Source organism: Acartia tonsa, chromosome 5 (assembly GCF_053477335.1).
Source record: "Acartia tonsa isolate MP-2025a chromosome 5, ASM5347733v1, whole genome shotgun sequence".
Taxonomy (NCBI): domain Eukaryota; kingdom Metazoa; phylum Arthropoda; class Copepoda; order Calanoida; family Acartiidae; genus Acartia; species Acartia tonsa.
The window spans coordinates 53766134-53794038 of record NC_137264.1 but is presented as its reverse complement, the minus strand read 5'-3'; the positions used below and the strand labels follow the sequence as shown (position 1 = coordinate 53794038).

Here is a 27905-nt window from a genome sequence, read left to right as displayed (position 1 = left end):
GTGTAAAAAACATAAACATTGGAAGAAAAAAAACGTGAATTATAATTTTTTTTTAAAAATGTGTTGATGTTTGTTAAAATTAGCAAAAAGAGTGTAAAAAAATGAAGCAGTCGTCAGCGGCTAACAGCAGCTCGGAAGCGGTTGGCAGTTTAGCGGCTATGAAGCCTGTGAACAGCTTACCTAAACCCAACCCATCAGTGTCCAACAAAGGACTTGTAATTGTACAGGTATGTTGATAAATTGATCTATATCTCAATGATGATACACAAAAATGCCCCTTTTTTATAGATCACAATTTGTGGTTGAAATGTTTACACACTTAATATAGTAAAGTAACCAATCAAAATTTAATAAAAGTCCCCAAAGATGATTAGCTGAAGAAAACGTAATTATAAAATTTTGGGGACTAGTGTAATAAACAGTCCATTGTCCTCTCCCTTCCTGGGTATGTTCCAGAGCTGGATCTTTAAATCATTTCAATGTTGCGCACCCCGATTTAGCGCACCATTGAAATGATTTAAAGATCCAGCTCAGTAATAGGTAAATAGAAGACAAAATAAATCTTCTCCAAAAAAAAGTGAAAATGTAGAAATCTTCTTTGGTAGCTTTGGGAAGTACAAATAAGCATAGCAGTCCTTAATGATTTTTATTCAAATATATATATCTTTGGCTAATTAGGTTCTTTAAAATATAAAAAAATGGTATTTTTTTGGGTGTCTTCATAATTACCCCCCTTATCCCATTATAGAAGTGTCTAAAGGAGAGAAGGAGAGTCAATGATAAATTTCACTGAAAAGAATTTTTGAAAATTTCTTCTCCCTAAAAGATTATTATTGTTCTTATTTCTATTAAAGAATTAGCAAAATTAGCTCCATAAAATTTGAATGAAATTATTGTAAAATCAAAGGAATCAAATCAAATCTCAATATTAATTTTTTTTTGGTCAACAAGCTTGATATGAAAATTAATAAATAGCCTAAAACCACCTCGGAAAGCTCTCCTAAAAAACATCCTATATTTTATCAATTAATTTATTAATTTGACATAAGATTAATAGTTTAATGTTTTTTTTTACAAATTTGACTAAGATATTCATAGTTACTTGTTTTTATTTAGGTTGAAAATGATCGTCAAGATGATTCAAACCCTGGTAAGCTATTACCAGTGTACGACAGCGTACTAAAATCCAACGTACAACAGACCTACAGTACAATAAGTACACTACCGTACACATCCCAAGAATTTATAGGCAGTCACCCGACTAGACCACCAACTATATCTTTATCAGATGACATCAGCCCGGCTACAATGGTGAATCCAAGCAGCTGTTCACCAATAATGATCAACCAATCAGGGCTCACCACACTGCCCACCCAGCTTATGATTGGTCAGAATTCAGTGTCCCCCCTTCCCCTAGTGCTCAGCCCTGCGCAACAGCAACAGGGCGGGGGAGTTGATGGCGCGCATTTTTCAGCCACCAACATAAGCCATGCTCAGTTCATGCAGAGCATTCACAGCAACCAGGTGATAACACTGACAAGTCCACTGGGCACCAGCACTGGTCTTGTCGCCTGTACCAGTCCCAACGGTCATATGACCACTCTGGAGAATTGTCAAATAATTTCAGTGACCTCGGCTTCGCCCCTACACGAGGACAGTGTTGGAAACGGCATGAACCAATCCCCAAGATTGTTAACCCTATCAGGAACCCCTTTACAAGTACACCAATCCCAACTAAACATTCACCCCGAAAATTTAAGCCTTAAGGGCATTCAGGCAGCTAATGTGACTATGGCTGGCAACTGTCAGCCTGCTGCAGGGGGAGTACCGGCCACAGTCATGGCCAAGGAGGATATTTTGGCGTCTGCCACGCACCAGCTCATCCATGGATACCCACCTCTCCTACTTGAGGATGAGGAGGAGGACGTTGATGAGGAATATGAGGTTAGTTTCATCTTCATGGGATCAAGTGTATTTTACCAAAAACATTGAGCCGGCACCATCCAATATCCTTACTTTTTAATAAAAAACGATATCTTTTCAATTGTTTCATAGTTATCTAATCCCAGACATGTTTGAGAGTTTTTCATTGACTAATTCTATTATTTCTTTTTTATCAAAGTCCATGTTTTTGTTCAGTTTCTTTCTTTGGTCTGATTTCAGGGTCATTTTTAATAACATTTAAAAAAGAATTACAAATTTTACATTTATACGGATACCTAGTAAATTTAATTCATTCCAAAACTTTATTTTGAAGTCTATAATAGTTGTAAATTGCTGTTCTTGTCCTTGTTTGATGACCCCAAACTTCTAAACAGCATTACATCCAGACACTCAGACCATGTATAGATTTCAATAGGTCAGCAGAATCACCACTAAAAAATTATCTATCTAACTTAAATAACACCTGAGAAATTCACGCTTCCCTTATGACATTTTATACAAACTTGCTTATGGATATTTGAAGTTATAGAGTAGCTTTAACTAGGATTTAGTTTATTATTTTTAATGGTTTTTAATAGGCTCTATAAAAATGACGTTATACTGGCCTACCATTGGTTAATTAAAATGTATATTGGTAATTTAGTCCGTGTATTGGCCTATCAATGGTCATTTGTATTGTATACATCATTTTTTTCTAGGCACTATAAAGATCTTCGTTAAAAATCCAATTTTGATTTTCTCGTTCAGAAAAGATTTATATGTAAAACTCATTTAAAACAAGGATGACAACATTCATAAAAGCGAAGCTCTGAAACGATATGTCAAACGAACATTAACTTTTGTTAAGTGTCAGAACTGAATATACAAAATATGAAAATATAAGGTTTGACATACGTAACTATCTCGGACGGACGGACCGACCCTAATTATAGAAAACATTTTTGTTGACATTAGAAAAAACGCTGTCTATCTATAATAACAGCTGAGAAATTTACATTTCAAACAAACTTGTTTAAGAACAAATGGCTAATGTAGTAATAGTTAGAACAAAAATTTAGTGAACCGCATATTTTTTCCTAGCTAATGGGTTAAACTACATTTATTTAGCATATATTTGAAATAAATTCAATTATCTACCACGTAGTTTTTAAGATATCAAGACTTGAAAGTTGTCTTTTTGTGATATATGCAATTTAAAAAGACGATTTTCAAGTTTTGATATTTTAAAAACTACGCGGTAGAAAATTTAAATTTTTCAAATATATGCCATATAAATGTAGTTTAACCATTTAACCAGGATAAAATATGCGGTTCACTAAATTGAGTTTAAATGCATTTTGTGAAACTACCCCTTTGAAGATTTTGAACAATATTTTGACAAATTTTTGCGCATTTACTTTATTTCGGTATCATATGATCAATCATACTGTAGAGAAGTTTTCATATTAATTGGATTTAGTTTATTACTTTAAAATGTTTATTTTTAAAAGCGAAGCTTTTCTATAATTAGGGTCGGTCCGTACGTCCGTCCGTCCGAGATAGATAGCTTTTATTCGTTAATTTAAGCAGGTTAGAATTGTCCTATCGATTTCAAATTTTGCATGATGATTCCTGTAGTAGTTAGGTATGATTTAGAAAGCGTAGCAACTCTATAATCATTACCAGAATGTCCGTACGTCCATTTTAAACATGTTGATTTTTCTACTTTTTTAACAACAAATTTTTATGTGATCTAGTTATCCGTTTGATCTGATTTTTTGTATATTGATTCATGGGACAACAAAGAACAATAGTATAAGCGAAGCAACTCTATAATCAAGTCCTAGAAATGTAAGTATGTCCAGAAACATTATCCCGTATCAAGCAGTTTTTGAACAAATTTACTTACAATTTTGCTTCGACTGTTTCGATTCTTTTATATTCTGATTATTCAGTTCAGACACTATACAAGTGTTAATGTCCGTTTGTCCTACCGTTTCAGTGCTTCGCTTTTATGGATGTTGTCATCCTTGTTTTTCTCTAGGATGGTGAGTTTATACCTGAAGATCACGACGAAGGGTATCGAACCAACAGCTCCACAGGCGGCTCTCCCTCTTCCTCCATTCACTCGCCCGACCCGGCGACGCCCAACACAACCTCCAGACACGTGCTGCAGCGAGGTCAGACCGTGCCAGGGAGCGGTCAACACATTGTGACCCAGGGCAATGGGGGGCTGCAAGGGGTGGTGGTGGGGGGTCCTGATGGCGTGGGGGAGGATGAAGGGGGCAATCTGATGTGGTTGGTGGATTTTAAACTGGATTTCTTCAATGATATTGAGAAGACAAACGAAAAAGGTAAATTTAATCATGAAAAAAAAACATTACAGTAAAAATCGAGAAATTGTTGGGGTTGTCTAACGTTGTGTCATAATAATGACGTTGAAACTGTTGTAAGAATATGCGGTTGTGATGATTTTACAATATGATATATTTGCGGATTTTTTTGTAAATTTTGATTGGTTGGTTAACTAAGTTGATAGTTCAAATGTTTCAACCACTAATTTAATCTACAGAGAGGGGGTAATTTTGTGTATCATTATTGGGGATGTACATCAATATATCGGCCATTGTCTTATACCCTGGAGAGAATGCTAAACTTAAAGTTTTACTGTAACGCGCAAATATACAAGAATCAAAGAGAATTTGCATTTAAAGTTATTTTTGTGAAAAAATTGTTTTGTTCATTCTAAGCTATTGACTATTGACTGTTTATTACTCTAGTCCCCAAAGTTTTATAATAACATTTTCTGATTCGTTGGCTTAACAAATTTGGGGACTTTTAATATTGATTAGTTGCTTATTAAGTTGAGCATCCAAACGTTTAAACTACTATTTGTAATCTACAGAAGGGGTGTTTTATTTTGTGTATTAACATTAGGTTCTACATCAATTTTACGGCCATTGTCTTATACCAAATTTCCAAATTGTGATGAAAAAAAATGTTTATAAATATAATGCATTGCATTTATTGGAAATTAATCTTTTTACTCATATCTTAAACGGTAATTTTCATTTAATTTCCAACATCCTCTAAATTGGGAGTGGACATTGGGATGTTTATTACACTAGTCCCCAAAGTCTATAAGGTTATTGGTTTAACAACTTTGGTGACTTTCATTGAATTTTCATTGGTTGGTTCATTAGTTGCGTAGCCAAACGTTTCAACCACCAACTATGATCTACAGAAGGGGTAATTTTGTGTTTCATTATAAGGGATGTACATCAATTTATCGGTCATTGTCTTATACCTTTATATTCCTGCAAGCAAGCATAGTTCTAAATTACATCAATAAAATAGCAAGCAAATTTTATTACAATAATTATATCTCGTTGTTTAATGAGTGTGAAGCACAGCTACTCTATAAATAGGATATTATATACGTCTGTACGTCCTATTTAAAAAAGAAATTTATTCGGATCATGGAAAGAAAACGAAGAAGCGGGCTTCGTCGTATTTCCATAGTACCCCTTCTCCTATTTTTTGCGCCCAGCGGGAAGACCCTAACCCTGCGGGAAAATCATCAACTTTTATTTAACCTAACCTAAAATAACCTATCAAAAGCTACTGTGAAAATACGACGAAACCCACTACTTCGCTTTCTTTCTATGATCTATTTAGACTACTATTACTATTGATGTATTTACATAACACCATTTTACTGTTATTTTTCTTTATTTTTAAAAAATTTGTTCTTGCTGCGCTAATTATGGATGATATTATTCTAGTTTATGGTATAACTATGCGTCTATCATAAACATTAAGCAATTATCCTCTGATAATAAATAAATTTAGGAATATAATATAACATGTTATGTCGGTGGAATTGTTGTCCTATCGATTTAAAACTCACTTAATGTTAGATTTTTTTACTTTAAAAGCTATATTGTGGTGATTAGACTAAGCATAGTAAGGGAAGGGGAGGGACATTGGCGTAAATCTTTAAACTTTTATTTAACCTTAACTTTGAAATCAATAGTTTTTTAATCTACTGAATTAGGTTAATTATGTTCATTCAATGTCTATTGTCTTATCCCTTTAGATCCCTGAGCAAATCTTGTCAATATTTTTCAGGGGTAGCCAGTCTAACCAACAATTCTCTAAAAAAATCACGAAACCTTATCTGGTGATATAGTTTGTTTTTGTCATGTAAGTGAAGAGGGGGGTGGGAAAGAAGGGGAGGAAAAGGGGAAGGGGGGTGTGTGGAAATTTTCCTTTAAAGTTGCTTGTCAGAATATCATTCCCTTGTCCCTTTTGCAGTTATTTCATAAACCTAAAACTACAAACATTACCCTATATGATAGGGGTGCAGTCGCTTGCAGTTGTTTTTAAAAAGACAAATGGCTTAATTGAAATAGATAGATAATTAAACACATTATTATTTGTTACTTATTAACTATTAATCTTTTTTAAACAACAAATGAATATTGTTATATTACAAGGATGACAACATCCATTTATAGCGAAGCACATAAAGAATTTTCATCTTTAATTTAACGTTCATATCAAAACTAACGAATGTATATAGAGAGAACTGCAGAGCAGATTACTATCGTTACGGAGAATCTTCACGAAACATTTCAGAAGCTTATAGTCTGACGGACAGAGTAAGTTGTAGAATCTTCATAAAAAAAATATTTTTTTTCAATTTATATTAAGTTTTCTCTCTTAACGTTTTGACTTACAGATAATTCTAATTATATAGTAGCTTTGCTTTTAAAAATATTTTCAGTATATTAATAATAAATGTATTTCCCTAATGAATTAATAATGATTTTATATTTGATTGTCTAAACAAGATTGACCCCATCTGTAGCTTTAGCTATGGCTTGCATGGTTAGATTACGTCGATTTTTTTACTCTTTTAGAGCTTTTCTTCAAGGCTAATTTTTTAGTTGGTTCAAACCGCTCCTTATCCACTAGGGGGAAAAAAGCACGGTTTAAGGTACGGGGGGAAAGTTGCTCAAAAAAGTATGTGACGTCATAAAAATGAGGGAGATGAGAGAAAAAGTGGGAAAGATTACGCTTAAAAAAGAGATGGATAATCCCTTATTTTTATGACGTCACATGCGATTTTTTGAGCGTTTTTCTCCCCATAATGGTTGAAGTAACACAGAAACGTTTTTTTGGGCTATATTGATGTGTAAAAATGTAAAAAGTTTAAATTCAAATTAAACTTTTGACGTTTTATTTTCGTTTCTGTGAACAATTTTCATCATCCTATGCAAGACATGAATTTATATTCTCCGTTGTTGACTGGTTTTCATTTACTGGAAAATTTGTAAGCATATGAACCTTTTTATAAAGAATGATGTCCTATTGGCCTACCATTGGTCATTTAAAATGTTTACTGGCCTACAGTTGGTAATTTATTCTGTGTAGTGGTCTATCATTTGTCATTTGTATTGAATGACTTCATTTTCATAAAGGCACAATAAACAGCTTTTAAGTATCGTTGCGGCCTAATAGGTAGAACATCCTGCTTGCTAAATGATAAATGATATATTCAACACCAGATTATAACAAATTAATTTTTAATAGCGCAGGGATAAGACAATGAACGATAAATTGATGTACATCCCCAATGATCACCTACAAAATAATTCCCTTCTGTAGATTACATCATCTAGTTGTTAAAAACGTTTTGGCAATTAAATTAATGAACCAACCAATCAAAATTCAATAAAAGTCCCCAAAGTTGAAGAATACGAAAACGTTATAATAAAACTTTGAGGACTATAGCAATAAACAGCCCAATATCCTCTCCTTCTCCGTATTTAACACCAGATTATGAGTAGCGCAGATAAGCTATAAATATGGTTTGCCCGTCCTTACGTCCGTTTGTTTGACATAAAATTAAAATTTCTCCCCTAATACGACAATTAAATAATAAATTGCAGTATATCCCCAATGATGAGAAACAAAATCAACCCTTCTGTAGATTATCATTATTTATTGGAAAGCTTGGACAGTATACTGAATAGTAGTATGATGTGTGTATTTGTGTCTAGTAAGTTCTCGTAAACGACTGGAACAAACTGTCTACAATTTTCTGTGAAGCTTGCTATGTTCGAGGCTGGGTTTTAGGCTATTTATTTATGGGAAGGAGGGGAGTTTAAGTATCCAACAAAACTAAAAATGTTTTAAATCTTAAAACATAATTAAATAACCGGGTGTCTGGAGGGGGGAGCTTACGACCTTACCCCCACCCCTCCCCCCCTTTTGAATGAAACCACTAGTTTAATTAATTTTATTACTTAACCTATAATTAATCATATTTACATCTCTAGCTACTACATGTGTGAATACAAAAGACATTAATATCGTACAGTGTAGTGGTGTGACGTCACTTCCACATATTCGCATAGTGCTGTTTTCTCCCATTTAATTAGGACTTTTATTTAGCCGTTATGATCTTCCTAATAGAGTTCCTTTTATTAACTAATTTTCTTATATGGCCGGGATGGTTTTAGGCTGTTTCATAGGAAAAGGGAGAAATATCCAGGAATCTAAAGGGATAAGACAATGGACGATATATTAATGTACATTCCCAATGATAATTCACAAAATTACCCTTTCAGTAAATTACAATTTGTTGTTTAAAACGTTTGGACACTCAACTTAATAAACCAACCAATCAAAAATCGAAAAAAGTCCCCAAAGTTGATAAGCTAACGTTGCTATGAAACTTTGGGGGCCAGTGTAATAAACAGCCCGATGTCCACTTCCACCCTGCCCGGAAGGGAAAGCACACCTGCAAAAATGTATTACACTCCACAGTAAAAACTAATTTGCCTAATTGAAAAAAGGAAATTACAAATGTTATTATGCATAAATAATTATATTCATAAATGGCGCAGCAATATGCCTTTAGTTTATATGTGTGAACCTTTTGATTGTATGATATTTGTCTTAAAATAAATCATCAAATATTCAACAGTATATTATATGACTCTTCAAGTTTGAAGAAAATTATCTTTAAAAATCCTTCAATAACAAATTAAGAATAAATACGCAATTTCCTTGACTAATTTTCCTAATTATAGAGAAGCCTCTCTACTAAATATTATAAAAGTATGTTAATTAAAATAGATTTTTATACAGGAAAAATAAGTAGTTTTTTTTACATTTCTGATTAATTAATAGAATAATGTTAATTGTTGATTTTAATAACTATGATTTTCTTTGAATATTGAACTTTTTTTTTGATTCAACAACAAAATGTCTAACTCTAATGCTTATAATACTCTTGTAAAAATTGTGTCATTATTAGAATATTGTTATTTGGTTGATATATTCTAGAAGTATCTTCGATCTGAAAGGGCAGACCATAGGTAGGTTTTGGGCTATTTTAGGCATGTCAACCCTTCATAAAAAACCAACATCTCACAACGAAAATTATCCTTTTCTTTTAAAACAATTAAACATCTTTCAGATTTTTTTGCTTTTTTTAGAACTACCCATGCGACCCGTCCAATTAGTGCAACCTTCCCAACAACAACAGTTGGCAACAACAACCACCACTACAACAACAGTCCTGCAACAGCCGCCGCCAACCGCCATCCACCAACAGCGCCCAGAAAATCTGGCCATGCAGCACCAAACCGCCGCTTTGACGTTATCAATAGACACGGATAGCTCAAATAACCCGCCGCCAAGCCAGTGTATGATCCCACAGGCGAAACCAGATAATATGCCAGCCGCTGCCGCTAATACATTGTTAACGGTTGTCGGCGGCGGCGGAGGCGGTGTCACAACTATGTTAGGCAACCAGGCGGCGGTCAGCAATGCCGCCGTTGCGCCGACGGTTATTTCGTCGCCGATGCAACGAGAAGAAATGGGGGAGAGGAGTGAGGCAAAGCCCAATTATACATACACAGATCTTATTACTCTGGCTTTAAAGGTGAGATTTATGTTTGTCTCATTGTCAATTATATAGAATAAAATTATTGGTTAAAAAGTTTGGACACGCTAGTTTGTATCAACCAATCAAAAACTAAAGTCAATGATCAAGTCCTTAAAATGTTAAGTCAAGATTAAGAGAATGGTTTATCCAGCATGGCATCGAAACAGACTAATATCCGCTGGATTAAAACCGGAACTCGGCAACTCGGCCTGAGTGAAAAATCAGTTATAGCATCGTATGAAAGACAATTTTTTACGAATATTAAAATGAAAATCATATACTTAATACCAATTGGTTAGCACCGACCATTAAAATGGAAGTTTTAATCTTATAATCTTTCATTTTAATATCCTCGGCAAGCTATTTATGATAAATAACTATTAAAAAAACTTTTTAAAAAGTAAATAGGTTTTCAAATTTAAAAGATTTATTAAAAAATCTTTCACTTACTCGGACTTTATATAGTTGTGATAAACGTATTATAGAATTGCTGTTTTTTTTATTACACTAGTCCCCAAAGTTTTATAATAATGTTTTCTTATTCATTGGCTTAAAAACTTTGGGGACTTTTATTGAATTTTGATTAGTTGGCTCATGAAGTTGAATGTCAATACGTTTCAACCACTAATTGTAATCTAATGAAGAAGTTATTTTGTGAATCATCATTGGGGATGTACATCAATTTATCGGCCCTTATTCCTTTATATCTTTGGATAAAAATTTGAATAATTCTAATTTAATAATTATTTAGGATAAAGAAGCCCTGACAGTTTCTGGAATTTATCAATGGATTTCGTAAGTTTTTATTATCAACAGGATGTCTATGTGTCTGTGTGAGTGTGGCGAAGGATCTCGCTAACAGCTGAACAGTTCGACTCACCCCCCCCCCCCCCCTCCCAATAAACAGCCCAATATCCCCTTCCTCCCTGCTTTAACTCACTTTGCTAAACTATTCTTTCTAATAATTCTATATTCATGAGCTTTGCCACTTATGGATGTTGTAATCCTAGTAAGTTGTGACTATTTGCAGTTAGAAAGAGAGGACAATGGATTGTTTATTACACCAGTCCCCAAAGTTTTTTAATAACGTTTTCTTATTCGTTGGGGACTTTAGTTAATGTTTGATTGGTTTATTCATTAAGTTGAGTGTTCAAACGTCTAATTTTAATGTACAGAAGAGTTAGTTTTGTGTATCATCATTGGTGATATACATCAATCTAACGGCATTTGTCTTATCCCTTTAGATCCCTGATAATTTGACATCGGAAAAATGATTTCGTTTTGTGTAACATATCAATTTAATAGCAATTATGATAGCATAACTATTATGGACAATTATAATCATACGTAGCGCAGCAAAACCAATTTGATAACATTTATAGTTACCAGCTTCTAGGCGATCTGTTTAAAAGGGGTAAAAAGGAAGCAGATAAATAGCTTAAAACCATCTAAAGTTTTGAATCTAACACTAAAACAATACACGGCACTAGTGTTGAAAAGAGAATATCCACAAAAAAAAACACACAGCTCAAAAGTAGCAATATATCTAATCCTTGTCAATCTTCTATGGTCTTTTTTGTTTGTTTTAAAATAAATAGCCTAAAACCATCCCGGGAGCAATGTGAAGCTTCCCTAAAAAAGGAGAACGCAATCTTAAGCTTTAGACAAATAAGAGCTTTTATATACCATAATTTTCATTTAGAAATGCCCAGTAATTTTTCATACGTAAATTTGACAGAAATATATTTTAGATTGATGGACGTATTGACGAATAAATTATAGAGTAGCTTTGTTGCATCTAATAAATACATTATATGATTGCAACATCGTGTGAAAGGAGCTAATCATTTTTACGTAAATTTTTACGTTGAGTAAAAGGATGCTCGATTATTTATATTTTTTCCCCTACAAAATGGCTTCGAAACCGATTAATATCAGCTGAAAAAGAGCCGATTTTATGCCATACTGAAAAATCATGTATCGTATCGTACTATATCCAGTTTTCTATTAATATAAAAAAGTACAATCATAAGATTAAAACCTGTTTTGTTAGCCCATGCCTTCGGCATCTCGGGGCTAAAAAACTGATTTTAATCTTTTAATTGTACATTTGCTGTTATTAATACGATGCGATAAATAACTATTACAGATTTAGTCGGCGATTTTTGATTTTTGTACACATCAAATTACACAAAAAAAAACAGTATATTCCTTAAATAGTTTGTATAAACCTATCAAAATTTAAAAAGTCCTAGTAAGTAATAGGACGTACGTCTGTTCTGTTTCGTTGGACCAATAAGGATTTCTTCTGCAGTAAAGCTTCTTATAGGTCCAGGGAAGGTTTATACAAATTTATACTACCACCCTCCCTGGAGAAAAATCCACCCCCCCCCCCTAAAAAAAATAATTAAAATTTTACTTTTTTTCTTTCTAAAAGATATTCGTCATTCACCACTACCCCCACCCTAATTTAATTTTCATTAGGGGTCTCTAGGGGCATATTGATAAAGTAAAAGCTGAACTCGAAGAGTTTGCCTTTAATTGATCTTTTGGTTTGGCTAAAATTACACCCTTCCATACTTGGTAAGTTGTGACATCAAACATTTTCAACAATTTTCATGTAATTTATCATAATCAACTATACTGACTCATATATACACACACACCAGGAAGGGTGGGGATATTGGACTGTAAATTACACTGGTACCCAAAGTATTATAACATTTTTATCGTATTCGTTGACTAAAAAACTTTGGGTACTTTTATATTGAATTGTTATTTATTAGTTCCAAATTTAGTTTCAAAACTTTTTAACCAATGGTTGTGATGTACAGAAGGGGTAATTTTGTTTATTATCATTGGGGATGTACACTAATTTATCGTCCATTGTCTTATCCCTGCACACACACACACACACAGACAAACACACACACACACACACACACACACACATACACACACGCACACATATATTAAATAACCCTTTAAAAGCACATAAGTTATAATTTTAATGTTATTGTCAATGGCGCCCTTAGCGTCTAAAGCATATCACCCAATGGCCTAAAACCATTCTAGGACCTATGTGAAGCTAACCTTAAATAGAGTATTCTATTGGTTTTAGATATTACCGAGATCTTAACGGTAGAACAAATAAATAGGATAAGAAATAAATTTAGATTTTCAATAAAATCAAATGATTAGTGTAGGTCAAAAATACATAAATTCAAAACCGTTTTTAAAAGCGAAGCTTTTTTATAATTAGGGTCGGTCCGTCCGTAACGGATAGCTTTTTTCGCTAATTTAGGCATGTTAGAATTGTCCTATTGATTTCAAACTTTGCATGGTGATTCCTGTAGTAGTTAGGTACGATTTAGAAAGCGTAGCAACTCTATAATCATTACCAGAATGTCCGTACATCCATTTTAAACATATGATCTATATTTTTATATGATCTAATAATCTGATTGATCTGATTTTTGGCATAATGTTTCCTGGGACAACAAAGTACAATATTATAAGCGAAGCAACTCTATAATCAAGTCCTAAAAATGTAAGTATGTCCAAAAACATTATTCTGTATCAAGCAGTTTCTCAACAATTTTACTTACAATTTTGCTTCGACATTTTTACATTTATATTCTGATCATTCAGTTCTGACACTATACAAGTGTTAGTGTCCGTTTGTCCTACCTTTTCAGTGCTTCGCTTTTATGGATGTTGACATCCTTGTTTATTAAATAAACCGCTGGACCGATTGAGGTTACCAGTTCTCAAGAGAATACTTTGTGTGATAGCGCTGATATTGTTATGGTTTGACTTTGCTAAAATTAGTAGCATGTTTTTGCTCCGCTTTCTATGAACATATTAGTCCAAGTTATATAAACAAGGATGATAATATCCAACAAAGTGAAACGGTATGACAAACGAGCATTAACTTTTGAAAATTGTCAAAACTGAATAAGCAAAATATAAATGTATAAGTTTTGACAAAATTGTACGTAAATTTATTGCAAAAAGGTTAAATACAGGATACTGTTTAAAGGACATACCTAGCTGTTTAGGACGGACTTACGGACGAACCAACCTTAATCATGAAAAAGCTTCGCTTTTAAAAATTTGTATGAAAATATTATTACTGTTCAGATTAATGCTCATAATTTAGTATATAATGACTTATTACATACATAATACATATAACCAAGGAAAAGGGATAGTACATGTGAAGAAACTATTTGCTGCCTTTTGAATATATTTTCTTTGTTTGTCACTAATTACAGCATGCTCTTATAAAATAGCAGATCGGAAAATACATTTTTTAAATTACAGTAAATTTTGATTATATTTTCGATTGGCATATCCTATTATATAAAGTAGTAAGCTTTTTTAAGTCTCTAGCGAAGGATCTCGCTAACTACTGAACCGATATGGTTTTCCTTTACAGTGAAGCTTTTTGAAGGTCCTAAGATGGTTTTAGGCTATTTTATTTTTAAAAACAAGTGTGGGTATTGTTTTAGGCTTTTTTTAAAAAAGTGTTTAAAGATAATAATAGAAATTGAATTTAATCCCCAAGTAAATATCAAGACACATAACTTCATTTAGATAATATGCCAGTTTTTCCAAATGCTTCGCCCCTAGCCTCTAGGGGCTTTGCCCCAAGAGATGTTAAAAAAAATTAAGGTGAAATTCGTAAAAGGACCAGGGAAATCTTCAGAAGAAAAAAAAGGACCAAGGAAATCTTCTGCAAAAAAAAACTAAAAAAAAGGACCAAGGAAATAATCTGCAAAAAAAAATGGGGGGTGGAAATTTATTTTCATTTTTTGGGGGGTTGGGGGTGTCCCACCCCCCTAAGAAAATAGCTTAAAACCACCACAGGACCGATAAGTATATACCCTGAAGAGTAGAATCCAATCGGTTCAGTGGTTACCAAGATCTTAAGCTTCAGACGGACGGACGGACGGACGGACGGACAGACAGACAGACAGACAGACAGACAGACAGACAGACAGACAGACAGACAGACATCATGCTACTTTGTATTATAGATAATGTCGATATTTTACTTATAAATGTTGATAGTTATCCCTTATCCATGCTAATGACATATTACATCCATGCATGTTAATAAAATACATGTAAACAAGTCACGCATTTAGGGGGCAGACAATTAGCCTAAAACCATCCATTAAACCTTTTATCTATAAATAAAATAGCCTTAAACCACCCCGTGACCTCTGTTAACATATTCTGAATTGTAGAATTAATTTAGTTCAGTTGGTAGAACAACAAACAAAACAAAAAATTACTACTTTATATTATAGGATTTATTATTTATTTTCTTTATTATAGCAATACAGACTGTCTGTACATCCATTCCAAGAACGTCCCAGGGGGGGGGGTATACAGTAGTGATTACCCCCCCCCCCTCCCCTCATTTTAAATTAACCCCCCCAAAAAAAAAATTTACCCCGGGAGTAAATTTTTGGAGGGGGGGGTAAAAAATTACCCCTGCCAACAGATTTCAGGGGGGTAATCCCCCCCCCCCCAAATAAAAAGCTTGGACGCCCCTGATTTATTCAACGCATAATAGTTATTGTTGCACAACTTATGATCATAATTGTTCTTATTTGACATCAAGTATTAATCCTTTAATTCCTGACTGAATGAGCTAGTATGAGCTACGAGCATAAAATAATGTTTATATCAACCGCAGAAACCAATTTACTGACGCATGGGAAAAATAATCAAGGATTTGTCATTTTTTCGGTCTTTTAATAAACTTTTTTTTGTTTGTGAGTTTGTCACGTAGTTCCTTGCTTTTCATGTGACTTTTTAGTCTTTAGTCATGGAGGGAGGGAACATTGGGCTGTTTATTAAAATAGTTCCCAAGATTTTGTTAGAACATTTTCTTATTCGTTGGCTCAACAACTTTGGGGACTTTGAGAGATTTTTATTGGTTGGTTTATATAGTTGAGTTTCCAAACGCTCCAACAATTAATTGTAATCTACAAAAAAATTATTTTGTGTATCATAAATTGGGATGTATTGTACATCAATTTATCGGACATTGTCTTATCCCTTTAGATTCCTGCGCTTTAGTCCGTCCGTTATAGTCTGTCTGTAAAAGTTTCGTGAAACTGTCAATAGAATAAACTCAGAAGATGACGTCATACGATAAAATAACCAATGATAGGCCAGCATAAATTTTACCATTGGTCAGTTACAGTGTATACTGGCCTCTCATTGGCTATTCTATCGTATGACGTCATAAACTGTTGAGGGACTCTGGCATTCTGGGAAGAAAAGGACATTCGACTGCAAATTACATTGGTACTCAAAGTTTTAAAACGATGTTATTATTATCCGTTGGTTTAAAGACCTTAAGTATTGAATTTGATTTGTTGCTTACAAAATAGTATTGTCTCAAAAAAATATAATCTACAAAAGGGGTATTTTTTTAATCGTCACTGGGGGTGTTTTATAATTTATCATCCATTGTCTTATCCCTAAATATCCCGGCCTAATGGTATTACTCATGTACCGATGCAACCCTAGAAATGCACATTTTTTTGCTCAGTTTATACAGCATTCCCTCTACACATTCATTCGCGCCTGACATAGCAGTAGTTTGTATCATTTGTAACGTATACTTTTTATTTCAGTGAGAAGTTTCCGTATTTCAAGGCAGAAGATGACCGCTGGAAGAACAGCGTGCGCCACAACCTCAGCATGAACCCGCATTTCCGCAAGGGTAACAAGTCTAAACAGGGCGCCGGCCATGTTTGGGTCCTTGCTGACGACGGCATTGACTGTCTGCAGCCGGGGGAGCCGCTAAAACTGATCACCAACGAAGACGAGGCCTCAGAGGCTGTTAGAAACATTCTCAACCGCACAGAGGCGGATTTAAATCGGCAGTCAGCTGCTAAACAACAAGCAAAGAATAAATCTGGAAATGGCGCCAATAGAACACAACAACAACAGTTGGACAGTGACAGTCTTCAGAAGTCAGCTGAGGAAATTTTGGCGGGTTTAAAGAGACCAACAGCTGTGGAACCGGTTCTGTCGTCAGGAACAAAGAGACCGCCACATTTAGAAAATATCATGGCGTCAGGAATAAAAAGGGCTTCTTCTGCCATTCATTTGAAAGGTGAAATTATGTTTTGTCATTATTTTCTTGATTCCCTTTCTTTAGCATAAAATTGTTATTTGACATCACATTTACTAATTATAAGATGAGATTACCTACATTTTCCGGGTTTTTTATTATCTAATATTATATTAACATAATTTTAATAAAAACTGCTTTAAATCTAATTGTTTAATTATTCCAGGTATAACATCAGAGTATGAGCCCAGTGCAAAGAAGATGCACACCAGCCCCCAACAGGCCCAGCTAGTCAACTATGAGGACGCCACCCGAGTCCTCCACCTGTCCTCCCTACCCCTAAACCTGACCTCTAGCATGCCCCTGCACGTGGGCTCTACCTGCAGCCTGACTCAAGTGACCGCCAGCCAACTCAACTCCGCCCCAGTAACACCAACGACCCTGTGTGGCGGGGTGACTATCTCAGCCCCACTAGCTGCGTCCCCATCGCCTTTGTCACTCATTTCATCAGCTCCCCTGCAATTAACCTCCACCCCCACAAATCTAAACCTAATGCAATCAATTACCCATTCGAATTCGCCAGGACCGGTTCAGCAGGTGGCCGGGCACAGTTTGCAGGTGTCTGTGGATGAGCTGCATCACCACCAGCCACAGCCACAGCAGCAGCAGCATCATGCTGGTGTGGATGGTCTGCAGTATCATCATCATCAAGTGGATCAACATGGTAATCCGGTTTATGCACAGCTAGAACAGGTATATGATAATAAATTATGGAGATACGAAAAGTGTCATGTGTGACGTCATAAAAATACGTCTAAAAAGGAAGAATTAGAGGAGAAGAGGGAGGCAAAACCTCTAAAAAAGATATGGATTCAGGCGGATTTTTATGACGTCATACATGGCACTTTTCGTAACACCTTGATAATTGTTTATTTACATTGATTAAATCTTGGTTGGTTACCACAGATTATTAAAACAGAAATGTTTTTTGTTTGTCCTTATTGGGGGTGTAAAATGCACCAATTTATTACTTAGGACATCGAGAAATCAGCCTTTTTTATGTATGGTAGTATTAAAAAAGCATGATACAGATTTCATGGTAAAATCAGACATCCTGTGGATTTTTTTGGCTCGTGGTCAAAACATAAAAATATTCATCACATCCGCATAATGTTGCATTTTCGGAAAAATATAAGAGGGGTTGTTTGATGATGAAAGAAAAGCAGAGAGAAAGAGAGAGGGTATAATGAGATGTTTATTACACTAGTCCCAAAAGTTTATAATAACGTTTTCTTATTCGTTGACTTAATACCATTGGGGACTCGAGTGAATTTTGATTGGTTGGTTAATTAAGTTCAAACGTTTTAGCCACTAAATGTAATCTACAGAAGGGGTAGTTTTGTGTATCGTAATTGGGGATGTACTTCAATTTAACAGCCTTGTCTTATCCCTTTAGATCCCTGAAAGAAAAGACAAAGATCAGTTTGTGCTGTTGTAATAATTTGCAGAGATGGATTTTTGAGAAAGAATGCCGCGTTTTTCCGACATTTTTTAGACATTGATTGATTGAACGAAGACGATATCGTCTTCGTTCAATCAATCATTATTATGTAAATGCCAACAGAGTATACAACTAAAGAATTCATAATTTTCAAATTAATATTTTAGTCATTTGTATAATGTCTAATACAGCTCTAAAAAGATGCATTAATTACTATGCAGCAAAAATAGATTTAAGATAATTTGTTTTTCTTCTATTAAAGCCGTACCAACAAAAGCGAAATAATTAAATAAATAGTTGTATACTCTGTTTATTCGACATGTCTAAAAAATGTCAAAAAAACGCGGCATTCTTTTTCAAAAACCCATCTCAGGGGTGTTAAAGAAGAAGACAATAGACTATAAATTAATATAAATTCCCAATGATAGTAAACAAAATTACCCCTTTTTGTAGAATAAAATTATTGGTCAAAAAGTTTGTCAAAATTCAATAAAAGTACCCAAATTTTTTAAGCTTACGAATAAAATAACTTATGGTACCAATATAATTTATATACAGTTCAATATCCCCTCCTACCCTGCAATCTGTGCGGTAGTGAACATACACCAACAAAATTATTTCATGATGATATGTTTTCAAATATATATCTGCTCTCAAAAAAAATACATTTCCTCTAAAACTCATTAAAACACAGATTTTTTTGTAGCGAAGCTTCTTTATTATAGACGTTGGTATTTTTTTGTTAACTTACTTTCGTATCCTTCGTCCTTATATATAATGTATTAGATTTATTTATATAGATGGTCAAACACATAAATCCGTCAACTTAAATAAATTTCTAGCAGACAAATTTTTTATACTAGTCACTTAGGATGCAACCCCATATTAAAGGGTAACAAAATTAAGAAATTAAGGTTCAATGATTCAATTAATACTCAATAATGTAGTCGGATTGTGTTGCCATTTAGCATTTAAGGGAGTGTGTTTCTAAATCTATCCACCCATAGGAAAATAGCTTAAAACCAATTTATTAGTTGACATTCACACTTAAGAATAAATTGATTCTTGTTTTGTTATCTAAATTTGAGAAGGGGTAGTTTTTACTATTTTGCTCCTTGTCATATGAAAATTATTATGTTTTGACTTTTGATTAAATATTGATAAAACAAATGAATGAGAGAGAGAGAGAGAGAAAGAGAGAGAGAGAGAGAGAGAGAGAGAGAGAGAGAGAGAGAGAGAGAGAGAGAGAGAGAGAGAGAGAGAAATAGATAGATATTGAGAATATAAATGGAAAAACAAGGGTAGCAATTGATTGCAGCTTTGCCTCAAAGGATTGTCTGTTTTAATTTCATCTTTTATAAAACAAATGAATGAGAGAGAGAGAGAGAGAGAGAGAGAGGGAGAGAGAGAGAAAGAGAGAGAGAGAGAAAGAGAAATAGATAGATATTGAGAATTTAAATGGAAAAACAAGGGTAGCAATTGATTGCAGCTTTGCCTCAAAGGATTGTCTGTTTTAATTTTAGCTTTTATAAAAAAGTGAATGAGAGAGAGAGAGAGAGAGAGAGAGAGAGAGAGAGAGGGAGAGAGAGAGAGAGAGAGAGAGTGAGTGAGAGAGAGAAAAAGATAGATATTGAGAATATAAAAGGAAAAACAAGGGTAGCAATTGATTGCAGCTTTGCCTCAAAGGATTGTCTGTTTTAATTTTATCTTTTATAAAACAAATGAATGAGAGAGAGAGAGAGAGAGAGAGAGAGAGAGAGAGAGAGAGAGAGAGAGAGAGAGAGACAAAGAAAGAAAGAGAGAGAGAGAAAGAGAGAGAGAGAGAAAGAGAAAGAGAAATAGATAGATATTGAGAATTTAAATGGAAAAACAAGGGTAGCAATTGATTGCAGCTTTGCCTCAAAGGATTGTCTGTTGAATTTTTTTCTTTTAATCTAAAACAACATATATAGTGCCTATAAAAAATGACGTCATGCAATACAAATGACCAATGGTAGGCCAATACACAGGCTAAATTACCAATAGCAGGACAGTATACATTTAAATTGACAAAATATAGGCCAGTAGGACGTCATTTTTTATAACCACTGTTAAAAGCTTTCAGTTTCAGTAAAACAATCCTTTTTTACATAAAAAATGTTTTAGTACAGTCTTTTTAAATGCCTTACACGAGTAGTAGTAGAATACAGGGATATAAAGGGATAAGACAATGGACGATAATTTGATGTTCATAGCTAGTTAAGCTCATATTTTGTATATTTAAATTATTGGTTGAAAAGTTTGGGCACCGCTATTTTGAACCAACCAATAATAAATCCTATTATATAAAGTAGTAAACGTTTTTTGTCTGTCCCAAAGGATCTCGCTAACCGCTGAACCGATATTGTTCTCCTTTACAGTGAAGCTTTTTATAGGCCCTTGGAAGGTTTATAACTATTTTGAGAGGGTTCTACACCCCCCAACCCCAAAAAATATTTTTTTTAACTCTTTTGAAACTCAAAAATTAAAATTGGATAAGGTCAACTTTTCCCCCCTTCTACCAGTGCCCCTAGAGGCTTCTAGGGGGCGTAGCCGCTAGTATTTAATAAAGTACCAAAACTATTGATGCAATCAATTAAGAAAGAGTATTTATAAAACATTGGGTACCATTATAATTTACAGTCCATTATCCCCACCCTCCCCTGAGTAGACGAGGGTTGAACATTTAGAGGCATGATAACTCTATCCCTTTAAAAGCCCCACACGGCTATCTAATTATATACCCGCTACCGGAAGAGGGCGGAGTTACGAGGGAAGGGGGGAGGGGTGGGTGGTCATTGGTCATTGGTCATGCTTCTGGGGTGCAGTAATAATAAAGTAAATACTGATAATAAAGGGAAAGGACAATGGAAAATTAATAAACTTTCTCCCCCACGCTTATGTATTTTTTGTAGCATGTATTCTTTATAAAATGTAAACCAAAAAGCTAAGTATTATTATGTTTAGATTAGATTAGATTTATTATTCTTGGGTGTACATACATAGAAAAAAAAACTACAATAATAAATGAATTAAATGAATATTATATACATTTATAAATACAGTCAAATTTTATTGATATGGTTAATTTATAAAAATATTTTCTTCCCAAATGGCAGTTTCCTAAAAACTAGGAGTATGCAGTAATGTGTATTCACACATTGTTTTCATACAGGCCATATAAATAAGACGAGTTTAAACTGAACATAAAAACTTTCTGGATTGCTACACTTTCTAAATTGTTCCTAACTGCTACAGGAATCATCATGCAAAGTTTAAATTCGATAGGAACATTTTAACATGCCTAAATGAACGATAGAAGAAAAGCCCCACTTTTTAAAATCCGCCAGTTTTCAAAATGGCAAGAACAAGAACGTGTGAATTTGTGAACTTAGGGGGAGCGGAGAGGGAATAATAATAATACACACAAAGGAGGGTGAGAGAATAGCAAATAATTTCCCAGTTAGTTGAATGTTTAATCCCCCCCCCGCAAAGATTTTCCATATATTTTTGTTTGCTACTAATTTGATGAAAGTTAACATAATTAAAAAGTTCTTCCTTGTTAATTGACCGATTTATTGAATGATTCCTTTTTAGGAGGGGAGGGGGGCTGTTAAATTTGTTACGATATTGCTAGAAGTATAAAGACAGTAATAAACATCATTCCTTAATAAAAATAGTTGTAAGGGTGCCATGCAGGGGGAATTTTATGATCACTTTACATTGGTGTTCAATCATTTACGCATGTTATCACACCTTTGGCTTATCAACTTTGGGGTCTTTAATTGAATTTTGATTGGTTGATTCATTAAGTTAAGTGTTTCAATCACTAATTTTAATCCACAGAAGGGGTAATTTTGTTTATCATCATTGGGGATGTACAATGTACTATCGTCCAGTGTTTTATCCCGTTAGATCCCAGAACAATATGCGGGTCTGATGCACAGAGAAGTTGATAAATATGCGGAAGTGAAAGCACTCCCACACACTTTATTCAATAGGGGTTGCATTGTTTGTTGGGGGGGGGGGGTAATAAAAGTGTGCCTACCAACCACCATAAGGTATGGGAAGACAGTCGGGGAGGGGGGGGGGGGGGGTTATTGAGGGTAGGGTGAGATATATTGGACCATAGGGAATTTAATTCCCCCCCCCCCAGCCACTTGAATTAAAAGTTGCATGTTTTGAAAAATACAGGGAGGGGAAAGATAATGACAATAAAATAAATCAACAACCCTTTCTTACTCCAGATATTTTACTACCTACTAAAGAACTTTTCAAACTAAGAATTGTGGGGGATGGGGGTTAATTATTCGTCCATTGTGGCATCCCTGGAACCCTGTATGATATGATGACATAATTCAGATTCTTGTACATAACACTCCCCAATAGATATAATATAATACTCTCTAAATCAGCCAATAGTAAAAAAACTGGAGGAACAATACGGCCATATTGATGGTTAGTGTACAGTTTTCATACGAAAGGGCAGTTAATTTACATATGTTCGAAAATTTGAAGTTTTTTTTTGCGCTATTCATAGAAAAAATGTTTTTTTTATCAATCAAATTTGTTTTATTAACTTTAAATTAATTAACTCGATTTCTAATGTTAAATTAATACAGATTGAAGAATTTTAACTCTATTTATATACACAGTGCTTTGGAGGGGACCTTCTTAAACCAATCCACCTGCCTTAATCACCCACCCCCCCCCCTTCACCGCAACCCCCATAAGACTTGATATATTTATGGTTTGCATCATTCTGTCAGAACTACCCCCCCCCCCCTCCACAAAATTTTAACCAAAGTTATATTTATACATTTCCGACAAGTGTAATAGCAAAAACATATTCTACTGCTCAGTACTTTAAAGCATTTACATTACATTTTAAAACTTTTCAACACATTAGAATTTTTTTAATGCTTTCTCTTTCATTTGTAAGGCTCCAAGAGCCTCTAAAACAAAGATTTCCAAGAAGCTCATGAGTGTGTAATTTTTTTTTAATATGGCATATCTTTGACAATTTTCATTGTATTTTAAAATTTATTAGATTATTTTTGTAGAAATTGTAGAAAGAGAAGCTTTTGTGTAATTATCTTAATTTTAAACAGTTATTTTGACATAATTTTTTGATATAGCAACTCCTTAGACGATTAGGTATGTCAATCAACTTTATTATGAAATCTCAAAGCGTTATTAAATACCTCTTATTTACATAATATTTTTATCCAGTTTTCAAAATAATATTCTGTTATTTAGTTAATATTAAAAGTCTCTCTATGTTTGTCAATGTCCGTTTGTCTGCAAAGAATTGCTTTTATGGAAATGGGTTTTCTTGTTATTTAACAATTTATTTATTTATTTGCCTGACTATTAAATGATCCCAGGAAGAAAGGGGAAAATGAACTGTTGATTACAGTAGTCCCCAAAGTTTTGTAATAACGTTTTCTTATTTGCTGTCTTATCAACTTTGGGGACTTTAGTAAAATTTGATTTGTTGGTTCATTAGGTTGAGTGTTCTAACGTTTTGACCACTAATTTTTAATCTACAGAAGGGTTATTATATGTATCATCACTGGGGATGTACATCAATTTCTTGGCCATTGTCTTATCCCTTTATATCCCTGAATTGATTATCTGCTTAAGGTTTATTAGCCATGCCAGTTAATAAACTATAAAAGAACAATTATGTATTTGAGTAGAGCAGCAATAAAAAGGTAGATAATTACATAAACATGACGTTTAGACGGCCTGTCTGTGGGCAAATGCAACTCATAAAGTAGCTGCGCTACTAATAAAGGAAAAGTCATAAAAAAAACATCAAATATTTTCCTTTTTTTCTAAAACAAAAATACCTTTATTTTCCCCTTTATGAAAAAAAAGGCAAAATATTGTGTTTGAAAAGTAATAAAAAATATGTTATTGATAAAGAAGTTAATCATGTAACAGAACAGTTAAGTATTATATAGTAAAATAATGATAATATATTAAAATGGTTTTAAAAGCATATTTTAATCTGTCATCCTGTGAGTTTTTCTATGTGTCTGTCTGTACCAAAGGATCTTTCTAACCACTGAACCGATATGGTTCTCATTTACAATTTAGCTCCTTATAGGTCCTGGGAAGGTTAATAACATTTTTTGGGAGGGGTACCACCACCTTCCCAAAGGAAATCGCTCCTAGAAATACTTGATCCCCTTATAATTTTCATTTTACTTTTGTCTGTGAGTTTTCTGTGTGTCTGTCTGTACCGAAGGATCTTACTAACTGATGTATTAATAATTTGATATGGTTCTCATTTACAAAGTAGCTCCTCGTAGATCCGGGGAAGAATTATAACTATTTTGATGGAGGGTAACACAACCGTCCCAAGAAAAATCGCCCTTAAAAATTTCCCTAAAAAACTAAAATTGAAAATGTGAGGGGGGGGGCAATTTTTACATAATTTAACGAACTGGCATAAAATAGTAATAGAGTAGCTACAGTTCTAAAAGCTTTACATTTGTTGATACATTTTTAAGCTTCCTGACACCTTTAATAAAATTGGTACCCAAAAAGGAAACTCAAATCACGATTCTTCCTCTAACAGCATCATTTTTTATTAGTGGGGTTGGCCACAAATCAAAATGTGTATTTAGAAAAAAAAGCATTTTCGCCTCATGAAACGTCAGTGATTTCCTGTGTATAGTAGCTAAGCTACTATATAATTAGAAATGTCTGTTCGTCCGTCCGTCTGTAAGTAAACAGTAAGCTATGCTAAAGATGAAATACTAGTCCCCAAAATTTTAAAATAACTTTGATTGGTTGGTTCATTAAGCTGAGTGTTTCAATGTTTCAACCACTAAGTTTAATCTATAATTGTTGGGGAATGTACACAAATTTATCGGCCATTGTCTTATCCTTGTAAATACCTGGGTTCTGCTATTTTATTTATCAACATGTCAATGAGAACAAATAGGAGCATTGAATGTCCATAATACTTAAACATAAATACAGTATGTAAACACATGCATTTTCACATTTTTTTTTAGAGTTTTTTTTGTAGTAAAGCTATTCTATAAGTTGAACGTGAGGTACATCTAATTACAAAGTGCTGTTGCTGCTCTACTGATGTACGAAAAAAAACTTTTATTAAACATTTTTTTTTCATTAAAAAAAGTTACACATTTTTTACAGTGTACACCAAAAAAAACTTCACATGGTAATAACACTTGAGATAGATGTATAACATTGATAATGTCAAATGGAATTATTGTTTTCATATATAAATAACTTAAGGGGCGTGCAGGATGGGATAACCCCCCCCCCCCGTATTATGCGTGAACAACTCCAGTGCACATTACCGAAGAAGCTTATAGTGTCTATAAAAAAAAGACGTCATTTGATAGGCCAGTGTACAGTAGACTATAAAAGTTGGAAAGATTTTTAATCAATATAATAGATTTGAAATCTGCATAAAATTTTAAGGATTTTTTATAAAATTCATTTTTTATATAATTCTTTATTTAAAGGCGCAAATACAAATTAAGTTAAATAATTTTGAGATCTGTGATTGGTGGATTGAAAACTATCTGCGCTCTGATTGAAGAAGCTTAAGTGACGTACATCATTCAACCAATTAGAGCGTAGGTAGTTTCCAATCCAGCTATCCTATTGGTCAAAATTTATTAACCTAAATCGTATTTGCGCCTTTAAATAAAGAATTAAATAAAAAACGAATTTTATAAAAAAATCCTTAAAATTTTATGCAGATTTCAAATCTATTATATTGATTAAAAATCTTTAAAACTTTTATAGTCTAGTGTACAGTTTACCATTGGTCAATTAAAATGTAAACTGGCCTATCATTGGTCATTTGTTTTATATTGTCATTTTTTATAGGCACTATAAGTTGTTTCACATAACCCTATGTTTAGAATTTCTAGGGGTATTGTTGCACACCCATCCACGAAATCTAAGTAATCATGAGGTGGGGTATACACATACTCTCCCTCCCCCCCCCCCCAACCAACCAAACCTGTGCACGCATCTAAATATTTCTCATACCCTCAATGACATATTGGGAAAAAAATTAAAACGCTGAATGACTCTTGAAACACTTATTGATGGGAAAAATAAAACAAATGTAGATTTAATCAAATGACTTTATTTGAATTGCTCAGGAAAGGAGGGGATATTGGACTGTTTATTACACCAGTCCCCAAAGTTTTTATAATAACGTTATGTTATTCGTTGGCTTAGCAAAGTTCTTTGGGAACTTTTATAGACTTTTGATTCGTCGATTCATTTAGTGTCAAATTATTTCAACCGCTGATTGTAATCTAAAGACGGTGTATTTTTGTGTGTTGTCATCGGCCATTGCATTGTCTTATCCCTTTTTTAAAATAAAAGTGGTCATAGTTGACAAATAATCGAGACACCTTTATTCAAATAGCACCAATATGCAGGGATCGTAGGGGATAAGACAATGAACGATAAATTAGTGTACACATCCAATAATAATATACAAAATTACCTCTCATGTTGTAGATTAGAAATTTTGGTTTGGCCCGTAGGTGGGGCCGATTTATCTTTGGAAGGTGTTGGTAAAAAGTTATAAACCTTTCCTGGACCTATGAGAATCTGCACTGTAAAGGAGAACAATATCGGGGTTCAATATCATTAACAAACAGACACACAAACTAACACACATCCTGTTACTTTTAAATAAGGATTATTAAGATGGATTTGCATTTAAGATTTAACATACATAACATAACATTTATTTAATTGTAGCATAAGCAAAACAAAATAATAATTATCAACTCTAACATTATCTAATACTAAGAGATGTAGATAGTTGTCGGTAAAGGCTTTTAAATTAAATTTATTTGATTAAAAGATAGTATAAAATAGTAGAATAGTTATTTCTTTCATCGTTTTATAAACGGCTTTCCGCGGATATAGAATGTACAATTATAAGATTAAAACCAGTTTTTTTAGCCCCGAGATGCCGCAAAACTGGTGTTAATCTTATGATTGTACATTTCTATAATCGTAGAAAACTGGATATAATACGATGCTAGACATAGTTTTTTCGTATTGATGAGAACCGGTTCCTGTCCACCGGATTCGAATGAATACGAGACATATAATTTTCTGATTATTTCAGATTGGAGAGGGTGTGTACCACTATGCAGACTACAGCCTGGACTATTCTGATGCCGACAACCTGGAGAGGGCCCTGGGTATCGACTTCCAGGGGGTCGTGCAACGGGAGCTCAGCGCTAAGTAAAGAACAAATACTCTAATCTAATACTCTATGCTGTAACTTAGCAGTGCTTGGCAGCCGCCATTTTTTTACCTGTCCAGCGACGGATAGTTGGATTACAGACCTGAATGCCTTTTGCAGCGGATAG

The 27905-nt window shown here is 33.9% G+C and overlaps 1 protein-coding gene across 1 annotated transcript; it reads left to right on the top strand.

The window, feature by feature from the left end:
• LOC145319853 (uncharacterized) lies at nt 1–27905 on the top strand. Its single transcript, XM_080162254.1, has 8 exons — nt 1–227; nt 1117–1944; nt 3968–4277; nt 9435–9883; nt 10638–10681; nt 16546–17030; nt 17215–17741; nt 27659–27905. Exons 1-8 carry the CDS (start codon nt 102–104, stop codon nt 27779–27781), a joined length of 2892 nt encoding a protein of 963 aa, XP_080018380.1. The 5' UTR covers nt 1–101; the 3' UTR covers nt 27782–27905.